General features: G+C 32.9%; 1 protein-coding gene across 1 annotated transcript in view; it reads left to right on the forward strand.

Moving 5' to 3' along the window:
- Smp_025510 (putative skd/vacuolar sorting) overlaps positions 1 to 1,401 on the forward strand; it is a 14,550-nt gene extending 13,149 nt beyond the window's left edge. Inside the window, exon 8 of the mRNA XM_018789504.1 lies at positions 327 to 1,401. Within this exon, the coding sequence (XP_018654941.1) occupies positions 327 to 431 (105 nt within the window). The 3' untranslated portion in view covers positions 432 to 1,401. The remainder of the gene's footprint in view (positions 1 to 326) is intronic.
- The last annotated feature ends 14,085 nt before the right edge of the window (positions 1,402 to 15,486 follow it).

The raw sequence follows: 15,486 nt of genomic DNA on the forward strand, positions 1-15,486 counted from the left end.
TCATGCCATTTAAGTCAATGATTATATACGAGGATTGACGATATGTATGGGTCGATATCGATAATCGGAAGATCAAACTAGAGTCAGATATTTCAGGGCTATTAAAGTGGTGGTGAGGCCGACGTGATCCGTACACGCAGCCTTCTGATCTGGAGTCAGATATAGGGCCAATAAATCTTATTGCATATTTTATTGATAAAATGTGTATTCATTTGCAATGCATTCATCACACTAGTAAGTTAATCATAACTTATATCGATACTGGTACAGTTTTGATCCAAAAAACATTTTTCTTAATTCTTTGTTTATTTTCTTTTGTTTTACAGCATGATATGTTGAGTTCATTAGAACGAAATAAGCCAACTGTAAATGCTGAAGACTTAGCCAAACATCGTAAATTTACAGATGAATTTGGACAAGAAGGATCTTGAATTTTTTTTCTTCAGAAAAAATGTTCCATTGTTCAACTACCTTGTTTAAGTGAATTTTTCAAACAACATTTTTGATTTGTCCCATATATATATATATATATATATATATATATATAATCGTCCCCGACAATTACTTATTATTTCCCCTCTGTGTCTATACTTTCGAATCTTATTGTTATTTTTTTTTCTCTCTCTCTCTCTACACCCATCTTCAGTGTTATATATAGTTGTGGATATACATATAAAACAGCTATTTGCCACTTTTAACCTTCTCAATAATATGTCGTCCTGTGTTTCATTACAGTTTAACTGCGTTGAATTACAATCTCCACTTTGAGTAAAAGTATTCGTTGAATGATGAAAAAAGTAATTTACAACCATGTGAACTGAACATCAAAAACTGACTGCCTATATGTGCTACATTCTAATCTGTCGAATAACAAACTTGTTTATACATACAAATAGTAGTGTTGTGTATGTGCGTGTTTGTGCATGCTATATACGTTTCTATATGCTGCACCTACTTTTTTCGAAAAAATACAAATGAAACGATTGAAATATTTGAAGCACAGTTTCCATGTATCATATAGAAGTGCTTGGTTGGATAGTTGTAAAATTTGTATTCAAGCGACTAACTTACCTTGGAGATTTGTTTCATCTTTTGTTCCGTTTATACAGACCTCTTGATATATAATGTCAATTATATTTTCCATTTAGTCTTATAATTTTCATTTGATAAAAAAAATAAATACATGTTATGATTGCTTTGTTGCCTGTAATTAATACTGGTGGATACAAATATTAGTGATTGTATTATGAATAATCTGGATGTCTCTCACTTAATCTACGTACGATCACGTTCGTATGGTTTCTGTAGTTTCGCATCCAGTTTGTACTCCATTATTATACCAGTTTATGTTGTATTTACTACTTTATTAAACTTGTAAATTTGTTGAAATAGACAGTGAGCTGTTGGAAATCCTTATCGGTTTAGACTGATGCAAGATGATCAGCTGCTTATAAATATTTTGCTAAATTGTAGAACGAAAGAACACTGGTTAGTTTTCATTTGATAAAAGTAAGCAGTCTATTAAATGAATTTTGATTACCTACATCATGAACGATAGACTATAGAAGCAATTAGAACATTAAGAAGGAAACTGATGAATATGTTAACTGGACCAGTCACAATATAAGTCTGATATCAGCACAGCGGCCCTTGTCATAGTTACGAGTATTTTGAACACTTAGTAAAGGGTGAATAAATAGGGACTGACCTTTTGTTTCCAAAAGTCAACAACTTCAGTAATCAAAAAGGACTCTGGACTAACTGGGGTATCATATGTTGAACTAGTCTTCAATAGTGTTTATTTCGGTCTGTAAAATGGAGCACAAATTTGGTCGCATATTGCAAAGTTTTAGCAATGCAATCACTCAACATTTAACTAGCTTGGGAACAGTGCTTCAGGAATATTTTCATAAGTTTCCAGCTTGGTCCTTATAATCTAAACTGGAAGTAATCTCATTCTGTCGACCAGAGAATGTGCCTTTGGTCATTTATGGATGTATGTAGAGTTGTTATAGAAGGTTACTGAACTTATTTCCGTCCAGGGTGTGGTCCCCTAAGAAAACCATCTGCTTCGGTTTGGGCACCCAGGTAGTATCACAGCCCACACACAAATCAAGTGACTTGTGTGACGCATATGTATTCGGTGTCCCTTTTTACCAATATCTATGTGTTCAAATGAATAAATAGGGGATATGCACTGTAATAATCCCTGTTCACATTTACTTAGATTTCCAGATGACACATATGGATGAGACTATCAACACTAATCTATATGAATCTTCAGGTTTCTCAAGAAAAAAATATTCACAGCGTATACAGCTGAGAAGTGTTAGTCTCCCACACGGTTCCAGTATCACTCGAGCTCAGCAAATACACCGTTAACCTAATTCACGTAGGATTTTCCTCTATCCCTGTTCCCAACCATTTACTATTTAAACTAGTGGCTCCAGCTGGAGCACATCAAGTATCACACTTGTTTTTTAAACCAATTCAAAGATGTGTTGATTGAGATTATGAACCTTCATTTACTGAGATGTCTGTAAATCGCGTTACTCATGATTAATCCGGACCAGTCGATATGTTGACTAGGATGGAAGTAAATTGGAAAGTATACTCGAAGCTACTAGACTGTGATAGTCTGAAAAGTCATTAACCATTTACTTAAGTAATCTGAAAAGGCACAAATTCGGTGATTGTGATCCATCGGATAATCATACTTTTATCATAAGGAACTAGATGATCTGGCTAGAGATCAGTTACAGAGGTTTAAATTTGCTCATCCTCATCTGTCTTTAATTATTAAATCTATTCTGTAATTTCCGTTCTCATTTTCCGTGATCCTCCTGACCCAGAAAATACACGTGACTGGAGTCAGTCAGCTACATTGTAGGACCAAGCACAAACGTGCATTGATCCACGTTGCCATACCTCGTGGCAAAGGCCAAACGAGGTTTTGGGACCTGTGCTGAAATTTCGTCAGACCAACCCATTAGGGCTGATCAGACTTCCAAGATAAGTAAAGTTGTCGACGTGTCCGACTACTTCACTCCCTATCCTTAGTTCAGGTGTTGACGCAGGCCAGTCCTGGAGTAACGAATTACATTTAGAGGGGGAAGAAACATCCTAAACATTCTGGCATTGTTGCTCAGTGCTGCCAAAAGACTTCATTTTATCAACGTCTTCACCAAACAGTACTATGTCATCTGCTTATTCTAAGTCGATAAGTGAACCTCCTGGTAGGAGATTAATTCCTGTAAATTCAGTCGACGGGTGTTATTTCCAGCAATAGGTCTATGATGAAGTTAAACAAAAATGACTGGAACAGAATGATCTGTTATATATATTGGATGAAGTATGTTAAATCAATATGCTGGTCGGTTTTACATTCGTAAATAGACTGAGGACATTAATTCTAATTTGATTTTTGTAGCCGGAATAACATTAATATAATTATTTCAACCAAAAGCTACTTATCAATCTTCTGTTATGTCCATAAGTTGGTCATACTTTCTGCCTTCGAGAAGTTTTAACACCTTCCATGTTTTTGGATTTACGTCTATTACTCTTCGAATTCTGTTCACATCAGCTTGAATTAATATTATTAATACTGTTGTGATGGTTTTATTCAGATATTTCGACCGGAATAACTTCCTATTTAGTTATGTATGGATCGGAACTAATGTCTTTACCTATATATTCAGGAGTATTTCTCCCCGGATTTTAAGGAAAGGAAATAGTTCTATAAGTAGAATACCCTGTAATCAGTAATCACGTTAAATTAAGGTATTTTGTTAACTATTGTTCTGTATGTAAGTTACGTCCCATTCTCTAAGTCATTAAATAAATAACGAATTTCCAACATTTCTTCCATACAATCCGGTTAGGCTAAGAAATAGATACACGGTATCCGTTTGTACTGACGAAATTCATATCGTCAGTCAGATCCTGTAGTTCAATGATGAACTGGTTGAGAGTTTATTACTTTGAGATAAAGTGACTTGAGATAACTGAATGCCATTTTTCTGACTCTTGGTTGCGCCTCAGGGTTAATTAGTGCTGATCATGTTTTAAAGAACCTGGTTGATTTCCAGTTCTGAAAACTAATACCGTATTGCCTAGTTGGGTATATTTATAATTGTTAATGAGAGCTGTAGGTCAGTGGTTAAGCATTCGACTTTTAGCTATTAAGTTGCAGGTTCGAAACCACTTCTCTAGTTCGGTTTGGGTAACTGAGTAGTATAATTATACATCAAATTTAGGGTATGGCTCAGAACTGAGTATAAGAATCAGAATCTAAGTGATGAGCTAAAAAGCAAAAATATAAAATGGTCGCTTACTTACTCCTGTTAACCCCTGGTGGAGAAGCACAAGCCACCCACTAGCATTCTCCACCCAAATCTATCCTTGGCATTTCTTTCCAGTTGATTCTAGATGGTGTTCATCTTTTTGATGTCTGCTTCCGATTCCAGATGCAATATGTTCTTTAACCTTCCTCTTTTCCACATCCCTTCAAGATTCCAAGTTAGGGATTATCTCGTGATGCAGTTTGGTGATTTCCACAATGTATGTCCTATCCACTTCCAGCGTCTTTTCCTAATTTCCTCTTCAGCTGGTTTGTCCTCTCCCACAAGCTGGTATATTGTAAGGCCCTGCTGTTTTCCCGCTCTTGATTTTTCTGATGGCCATCTTGATTTCTTAGATAGTTGGTGGAGTGGCATCTATAGGTGGGTCTGTGTTTTCTGCTTCGATGTCCGGTGGATTCAATGGGGTTGATCTCTTCAGCAGTTCCTCGAAGTATTTTACCCATCTTTCCTCTGTTCTTGAATCTCTGTGATTGTCTTTGTCCTTGACTGGTCTCTCTGGTTTACCATATTTACCTGCTAGTTTCTTCGTTGTGTGGTATGGTTGTTTCATATTTCCTTCTCTTACAGCTTTTCCGCTGTTACTGCCAGGTCTTCCATGTATTTTTTCTTGTCGCCTCCCAATGCTCTTCTTTGTTTGCTTGTTTGCTTCTCCGTACTCTGCTTGTCCCTTAACTTTCTCTGCTCGTCTTCGACTGTTGTTAACTGCTGTCTCCTTGTTCCTCCTCTCTTGAGTCGTGTTCAGGGTTTCCATAGAGATTCATTCCTTATGATGATGCTTCTTGAGACTCAGAACCTCCTGACACATTGAAGTTGATGCTTTTTTGATCCCTTTCCAGTTGTCCTCCACCGTAGTTTCTTGTTCTTTCAGTAGATCCTGTAATGCTAGGGACCTGTTGCTGAGAGTTTGGTAGTATTTCGAATTAAGACTGTATTAAGCCTGTGTAATGTTGTTTTTCTAGTTGTTTATGGGCTCTTTAGCTTCAGTTTCATCATGACCACAACCAGGTGGTGATCTGAAGTTATGTCAGCTCCTCTCCTGGTTCTCACATCTTCCATTGTCCTTCTGGATTTTTTTAGTGATACAAATATGATCTATCTGGTTCTCCGTGTTGTGATTCAATGAGATCTATTTAGCTTTGTGTATGCGTTTGTATGGAAATATTGTGCCACCTATAACCATTTAATTGAATGCATATAGATTTGCAAATCTCTCCTCGTTTTCATTCCTTTCTTCCAGTCCATGTCGTTCCATGATATCTTCATATCCATTGTTGTCTATTCCGACTTTGGTGTTTAGGTTTCTCTTCAAGGTTGTCAGGTCCTTTCCTGAGCACTTAGCTATGATCGATTACAGCTTCATAAAACTGATCTTTATCGTCTTCGTTGTAATAATTAGAGGGTGTATAACACTAGATAACACTCATTGTTATCCCGTCCTTCTTTGCTTTGAACAATACTTTATTGATTCCGTATTCTAAGAATATATCGGTCACTGCTTAATAAACACATTTATAATATACAACTAAATGATTCATTGTTCAGTTTTGAAATGTATCCATGAGATCATAGACAATGTATGCATACTCTTCCAACTTATTGAATCTATTGGTATAATATTTTTTCCATTTTTATTTTTAATCATATTCACCATAAAAATAAATAATTCCTTCAAAACTACAATAAATTATCGATTACTATTAGCTAATAGAAAAACTTTGATAAGTATGAATCTAATGGTTAATATTTATTGACACTATATTATTATAATATGAAAACATTCAGTTGATTTAATTTAATTGACTGCTGTTTTGATTGTTACCAAAATAAGTATTAATCAAATCACATGGATAATATTGATGATGATGATGATGATGACACATGGATACATCGATCAAATTCTCTTTTTAAAATTACTGAATGGAATTGATTTTCTGAGGGGGCGAGAGTGAGAGAGAAAAAATATATATATAAATACATGTTTGTATTACATACAACTATATTCTCAGTCATTTATTTTCATTGAATGCAAAGTGAGGTGAAATATTTAAGATGTAGGTATCATTACCAAGTTTTGATTTGATAATTTTGAATAAATTGAACATTGGGTAGATTATTATAAATAAATTAATATATTTGTAATATCTTAATGACTAGAAAAATTAGATTTTCTGACGTTTCGTGACTCAGTGTAAGCCACTTCCTCAGAGAATAAATAACCAAAATTTAAATAGTACAACAGGACAACACGAATATTAGGTGCGATCAATCAAAAAACAGGTCTGAATAAACCAATGTCATGTCATTTCGGTCAAAGTGATTCATAAGCGACATGTATGTAATTTTGTGTGTATGTATTCATTGTTAATGATGAAAAATGTGTGACCTTTATAATGACACAGGATAGAGTTTAATTTGTAATGTAATGGTGCGAAATTGTAAATAATATCAGACTAGGTGACTAGGATAAATAGTCCAAGTAGGATGTATAGTAAGGCCTTCCTTTCTATTGAGAGGAGTAGGATTAAGCATTATATGGAAAGCTTCAGCTACTCTCCTTTCTTTGTAATTGGAAAAGCCCTTCTGTAGTATTTTGATATTTTTGAAATCAATTTGAAGATTGTTGAAAATGGTGTGAACTGCTATTGACGATTTAATTTGAAGTCTATCCAGTTCTACAGGATTATTAGGAGGTTTCTTCGTGTACCTAATATGTTCTTTGGCGCGAGTCAAGATTTCGCGAGATGACTCTTCAATAAAGAAGGCATCACAATCGACAGAACATAATTTGTAGACGCAGTTCTGTGTCGACATGGAAGAGATTTTTCATCATTAACAATACATACATACACACAAAATTACATACAGGTTGCTTATGAATCACTTCGGCCGAAATGAAATAACATGACATTGATTTATTCAGACCTGTTTTTTGATTGATCACCTAATATTCATGTTGTTCCGCTGTACTATTTAAACTTGGATTAATGTGAATTTGGTTATTTATTCTCTGAAGAAGTGGCTTACACTGAGTCACGAAACGTCAGAAAATCTAATTTTTCTACTCATTAGGATATTACAAATATATTAATTTATTTATTTAAGAAGATGGTTAAGTAGTTAATTTACATGATTATACTACTTAAATTAAATTAATTTATTAACAAGAATAACTTATTGGGTTGATTACTAACAAGTATTTTTTTAGTTGAATCTTGATAACAAAAAATGTTTCTTCACTTCTGACTTTTATCCTTTTACTAGTAGATGAAATAGATCAGATTGTCAGGCGAAACGTTGGATTTATTTGAAATTCATTCGCTGAGATTTTACAAATATATTATTCCTATTTAATGTGAAACTATTCCCTCTAATTTAGACGAAAGTTCTTATATGAAATGTATAATTGTTAAGAGTTGATAGAAGTGCATACCCTTTAGGCATACATTAATTCAGTGGGACAATCTATCTGTAAATAAAAGAAAATTCATGTCATTCAATACTATAGTAAACTATGCTCTTACAATGTTACCAAGATGACTGATGATTCTTTGTAAAATAAAGATTTTAATAGTTAATTATTTAATCATAATAGCAATAAGCAATTTACGTTTGTTAAACCATTGATTTAAACAACGCAGTATCTTGGTGCAAATTAGAGAGATACTGTTCGAATGTATTAATCTATATGTATTGGTTGTAATGAATCTTTCCATTGACCTTAACGACTGCAGTTGATCAGTCAGTCCACCAAAATGACGAGTCCCGAATAGGACGAACCGTGCGTCCTGAATTCCACTGCTAGCTACTAACTATCTTTGTTTAAAAATATTGCTTCGATGAATTATTTTGTTTTCCATCAGTCAATTGACTAATGTAAGTTAATTCGATAAGTTAATATTTTCTCAGACTATATAGTTTAAAGTTGATATTCCTGGCTGTAGCAGTGAGTGAAGTTGACTTGTAATCTTTGAAAATATATCAGTGTCTTTAATTTTGAAGATATATCATTACAACCAGAAATCGTATTTGGGATTCATCTGTAGAATTCACAATAAAAATTACTATGCACGCTAAGAAATTTAAGTGTCACATTTTCTGTACTAGGTAAGGTACTAGGTAAGGATGGCAAATCGATTGATGAAGTAGTGAAACTTCATCAGTTGAGATGGCTGGGACACGTGTTACGTATGCCCAACCACCGACTGCCCCGACGTGCGGTGTTTTATGGTGTAGGAGTAGGTCGGAAGAAAGCTAGGGGTGGTCAAACCAAAACGTGGCACAAATCCATGAAGTTACTGATAATTGGACTAAGCCATACTGATAGGTGTAGACTACCTGGTTGGGATTCTCGAGATGATAGCAATCGATGGTTAGAGACCTTGAATGACATAGCTCAAAATCGTTTGCAATGGCGAAGGTGCATCCACTCTTTGTATTCTGCCAAGTTCTAATCTTCTGAATTCTTCATGCCTCTATCTTTTTTCTCTTTCCAAATTTGTTTCACTGGATTATACTCCTTGAATAATATCTTCAAACCTTAATCTTTCACATTAATACTTATACTCTTACTACTTTTGCGACTATGGGATTCGAATCGACAACTGCATCTCTGAGCTAATGTGGTATGGCAACTCGAACTGATGTACGTGCGTACGAAGTTCTACGTTGTGAATGACTGACTGACTGACCGTGCACATCAATGATGCTCCCCAGATATGTAAAGGTTTTTACATCCTCCAAAGCTTCTCCGTCAAGTGTGATTTGATTGATGAATGTTGTGTTGTATCGGAGAATCTTGCTTTTCCCTTTGTGTATATTGAGACCTACTGTTGCTGAGGCTGCTTCTACACTTGTCGTCTTCTCCTGCATTTGTCGATAAATCATCTTAGTAAACATAATTGATCAAATTCTTTAATCACTATGGTTTTGACATTTTGGCATTATTTGTCATTCTATCAATGATTATGGTTTATTTAAGTTTGTCAACTAAAACTTACATTTTTAATCTTTTCGCAAAAAAACATTAGTCACGTTACTTTCTTTGAACAATAGGTTGGTTTAAGTGTAGAAGTTTTGGTTTCATATTAAACAAAAAAAACAACTATGGAAGTTACAGATAATGACATTGAATACATGAGTGAATAATATTGTGGAGATTTTTTTAATTTAAAAAAAAAACAGTACTCATTATGTATTAATATTGGTCAGTGAAAGATTGGAAAATTAATATAAAAGCACTGGATAACGGTTTCATAATAGTTTTGAACTCTCCAGCAGTGTATGTACCCACAACCTCACTGTGAACATTCTAGTTATGCAACAATTATTATAATCTTTAGATCGATCAATTAGTATCAAACGATTCACATGTTTAAATTAAGTCATTTTGCAATGCAGAGTAACAGTCATCTATTGCCATTGGTGGACAATTACTTAATTATCAGAAGGAGTTTGGTGAAGATTTTAGTAACGAAAATAGTGAGCAATGTACTCTGTTACAACAATATAAAGTAACATAATAGTACGACACCTTCTAAAATTACATTTGTAAAGATTATGATTCGTTTTATTATGGATATGTCTTAGGTTATTTAGTCTGTAAATAATTGGCAATCAATAAATACAAACAATAAACTTTTGTGTTTAACATTTGAATGTGTGCAATTAACTTTTTACATTTAATATATATATATATATATATGTAAATTTTTCCACTAAAATATCATACAAATGTAATAATGAATATTCCTTTTTATTGAGTACAATATTTTGAGTACAATATTTTTGTTTTAATTACTAATAGAATAGATAATGATCAATTGAGTGATAATTTAAAGCAATTAGTCCCTTTGATAAGAAGACGAAGATTATCAGAATTATGTAATATATTAACGCAATACATTTCGAACAATCTGATCACACATATACGTGTTAAGAACATTTATATATAAAAATAAAGGATCAAGTAGACTGGAAATGGGGGGGGGGTAAGAATAGACAAGGATAATAATAATAATAATAATAATAATAATGTGAAAACAATTTGACACCTAATCACTCTGGATAATAAGTTAATATTACCGGGGTAGGTTTAAGGAGAGAACAAACTGTTTTTGAATGCACAAATGGGGTTTGAATTTTTGTACGGCTAAGGCTTCAATAAACCTTAGTATACTCCCTTTTACACTTTTATGCGACACCACAAAAACCGAGTTAAGATCAATCTTATGACCTGTTTCGATTATATGTTTGGCAATAAAGAATGATGGATGTTTATCCTCTACTCTTATTGGATCATTCGATTCCATTTGTTTTTGCAGCCATATTGGTACATGTTCACCCACCCTAATTTTCAGATCACGATTGCTCCTCCCTATGTATGTGGGACCACACACACATTTAAATTGGTAAACGCAGTGGGATGTGACACAATCGTTTTCATGTCTTTTGCGTTTTGAATGAAACATGGACCTCGTTCTTTCTTTGATAATGGCCTTCGCCACACAATTGATAATTCATTATTTTACCCATATGAATTGAATGTACACATCACTTTATTTATATATTTTGATGAATCTAATTTGATTAACTAAAAAAAGGTAATACATAATTATGTACGGGATATATTTGTCAACCAAAGTTGTATAACTTTTATCGATTTTTTTTCTTTTTTTCTTTCCAAATAATTTCATAATTTCAAATAGGAGGAAACACGCGTCCCGGATTCCACTGCTAGTCACTGTCCATCTTTGTTTATAATGCTTGTGGGTTAAGGCTATATCGAGGCAATACGCACAGTATGCACATATTCCAATAACAGAAACTGATCAATTTCAGACCTAAACATCAATGGGAAGATTCAAACAAACAATACCAAGTGAATTCTAATTTTATAATAATTATAAATTGTTTACTAGTAATTAAATTTGGTTAAAATTACCCCTGTATAGAATAGTATATTATTGACTGACTTTTTAATTTATATGAGTTATATAACAACTAATGTTTGTCTATGTTTTTATTTGATTGGAAACATGATAAAGATTGTATTTGTTTACCGTTTGTTTTTATTTTTCAAAATCAAAAAATAAGATGAAACGCGTAGTTACATGGAATATGATCATCTAATGAGTCAATAATTGTTTTAATTTATTCCTAATTAGGATAGCATTATAAAAAGAAAATAAATTGTTACTGGATAATGTTTTCAGTCTCTGAAGAAGTGGCTTACACTGAGTCACGAAACTTCAGAAAATCTAATTTTTCTACTCATTAAGATATTACAAATATATTAATTTATTTACATTAAGGTGATTGTTTATTTGAGTAAGTTCAATACCTGTTACACATAATTAGTAGATTAGTTCATTATAAAGTTTTAAAAATATAACTGAAGTATTGTTATAATAAAGCTTATTGAATGTGGGTTTCATAATGAACTCAAGATGAATTACAAAGATCAAACACATGGTTCAGTATGGGGTCTGAACCCAATATTTATGAATCTTGTAGAGATTAGAATATTTTTGAGTTACTGAGATGTAATATAGTCGTCCATATTTTTATAACTAGTCAATATGTAATCTAAAGCTAACTTTAATTAATGTCACTCTAAAGTTTCTTTTTCTACTTTTGTTCTGATTGATTTCATAGATCAAGACTTCCTATTTCCACGTTAAAAAACGAATCTTGAAACTTGTTAGTGAAAAAATGGATATTAATTACTGGAATGGATTTCACACGATTTCTGGTAATTCTCATAACAAATCAATTAAAATGACGAACATGTACTACTGGATACTTAGTCAGCTGCTTAATAGTATGATAACTGAAGGTCATGGTCTCCATTGATTGTCTGGGATGGTGATTGTATGCTACTGAGATGTCTCAAACTATGAAGAAGCAGATGTCCAGTGCTTTCTAGTTGCCAGGACTTCTCCAATCAAACTAACCGTAACATGGTTAGATACATAGATTAGGAGGAAAAAAGGTAATATATTTTCAGATTTTGTTTCATTACTAGTTACCTAGATGGTGTTTCTATGATTTATTGTATCTAGAAAACTGTTGGAATTTCGATTGAAAGTATCAAAATGACAGAAAACAAAGGTTTTACATACCAAATGCTTTCATCTAAAATCAGTATTAATGGAAAGGACATGTTCATTGTATTTTCTATTTTTGAATGTTTTACATCTCATTATTGTATATTCATGGATGCTCCATCTCATCAGACCAAAAAAATTACATTTATTTAGCTATGTGTCAACTCATTATCATCCCATTAACTTCTGGTCGAATTTTTGGATCTGCGTAAGTATTCATGAACTATACATACATGACTCGTGTGATTTGTTCAGCCTTCATTCCCAATCTGTTAGTCGTGTTGGTATAATCCGTCATTTGTATATTGTCCTTAATTACTCTAGTGAGCAAATGTATTTATGTTCATTTGAAATCTCAAGTTTAACTTACTTCATAGTCCATTCAAAAATAATCACATAGTGATTGACAAACTCCACTGCATAGTTGTGAAGGTATTTTATTCTGAAATGTTACTGATGGATATATCCGATGAAAGAATAATTTAGAACTAAATTAGAGGTAATGATCAGTGAGTTCAACTGTTAAATGTTCAAAGTTAGTGATCGAAACGCTTTATATCCAGATTTTACTTACCTATTAACACCAATGTCATCACCATCTTTAGCTATACCAGGGCCTTTGAAGAGGAGAGAAGTCATTACTTTGACAGTAATTATTGTTTTTCAGTTTTTCGAATATTATATTTCATTTTGTACCATATGGTTTCATCAATCATATTTTTTTAAACTAACCTAAGGGTCATTTTTAATATTATTTATTCGAATCCCCGGTTATTATACATAGTTCATATTATGTTCTAGAACGAAAAGGGTTGAAAATACATGTCATCTTGAAACTGGTCTCTCTAGTTCAATCGACATGATAAAATTAAGTATTTTAATATGTTTAAGCATACCTTACAAACTTATTTACTTCAGTTAAATCATATTTTATTCCATGTAGAAATTCCTAAATTTGATTTGGTTGAAATTTCACAAAGAGTATCGAATTCCTTCAAAGTTGTAGACAGACTTTACTGAAAAGTGTTATCTAGCAGGAAAAATAGCTTATTGCTTTCCATCGAATCTCTCCATCCATATAACATCAAACTAATTATAAACAATGAAAAAAAGATTATTCAATATTAATCAGCTTCTAGGATGTCTCAGTAAATTGCAGGCTTTTTTTTCAGTAGCTAAAACCTTAATCTTTTTCTTTTCAGCTATTGTATTAAAGGAACAGACTATCTGTATATCACTCAACTCTTTTCGTGGATTGGTTGAAGTTAGACATTAACACCGTTGGATGCCGGCTCAATGGTTTAGAGGTTAAGTGTTCGCGTGGGAGACTGAAGGCCATGGGTTCGAATCGCGCGAGCGGGACCAAGAATGCGTACTGCTGTTGAGTCCCACAATAGGACGAAACGGCCTCCCAGTTCTCCCAGGTGGTGGTCTAACATTAATCTGTTCATGATCTCAATCAAAAACTCTTTTTTTTATTAAATCACAAGTTGACTTTGATTTAAATAAATCTTATTCAGACAGAATTCATTACTTACCATCAATAAACAGCATTTTCAAAGTAAATAACTTTTAATTACAAAGAATTTCTCAAATAAAAAAGTTACCTACCGTTTTTCTTTTTGTAGGAAATATTTGTTATCAAATTAATTTGTAACCGTTAATTAATGATTATTTGAATTTTTCAAATTAGTGAAATTAATTAATCAAACTAGTAGGAATAATTTAGTGAATTAAAACAGAAATTTTCTTGAATTATTATTCATATTTATGATACAATTTTTAAAAAAAAATGATTTCCATGACATGCATAAAGGACAAATCACAATTGAACCTAAAATATAATAAGGATAGTATTGGTTGTTTACTTTATCGACTAAAATATATATATGCTGATTTATCACTGCTCTATTAATATTGACTTAATGTTTAACATAAGTGCTATTCTTGTTGTATGAAGCTTTGGTTTCTATGGATTTATTTTGAACTGATTATACCATAATTGTGTTCTTTCATGATAATATTTTATATGGATTATTCTTTTATATTGCGACAATCTTATAATTGAGTTTGAAATGATAAACTAAGGATTCTAATGAGAAAGGTTTTGTGGAGATTTAGTATTTTCATAGTTGAAAGCGTGAGTCAATTGAAGCTAGACCACCATGAAAAACCTAGAAGCACTGGACTACCGTCTCGTCCTACTGTGAGACTCCTCAGCAGTGAGCATCCACGATCCCGCACCCGCGAGATTCGAACCCAGGATTTACCAGTCTCGCGCCAGAGCACTTAACTGATAGATCCCTTCTCATTATAATCATATGGTCACTAGTGACTGACTTCGAGATGTAAATCCAGGAGTTCTAGTGAGAAGTAGTGACCAATGGAGTTCAAACCACGTCTGTTGTGAGATAGAAACTCACTGAAGACAATTGGTGAACGGTTGCTCAACTTCGTGGACTGGTTGGAGTTAGAAATAAACACCATCGGATGCCGGCTCAGTGGTCTTTTGGTTAATATCATTTTTTTTTTATCAATCTGAAGAAAAATATATCATACGTAGCATCTTCGAATTTTTTAAAGTGTTTTCATTCATCTATTTTTATACTTCAATGTATTTCAGAAGGGGGTTTTGTGGAGATTTTAGTAATTTTATATAAGACGAAACGGCCGTCCAACGCTTCTAGGTTTTCCTTGATGGTCTAGCTTCAATTGACTCACGCTTTCAACTATGGAAGCTAAAGATTGTTCATTACACTAAAAAGCTTCCACAAATATTTTTAGTTCAGAGTAAAGATAATAATAGCTTGACATTATTTAAGTTTCTACGGTTGATCTTGTACATTTTATTATTTAGATTTGTTGCCTCATCAACACTTTAGAAATATAAAGCATACGAAAATAAACTGACAGAATACAAAATAAAATTTATTCTATTAAATTCTATCAGTCAAAATCAAGAAAGCGTTCTAGATATTACAGTTTGTATTAACAGAAATTTAATGTTCAAGATGGTT

The sequence above is a fragment of the Schistosoma mansoni genome, chromosome W (assembly GCF_000237925.1).
Source record: "Schistosoma mansoni strain Puerto Rico chromosome W, complete genome".
Lineage (NCBI taxonomy): Eukaryota > Metazoa > Platyhelminthes > Trematoda > Strigeidida > Schistosomatidae > Schistosoma > Schistosoma mansoni.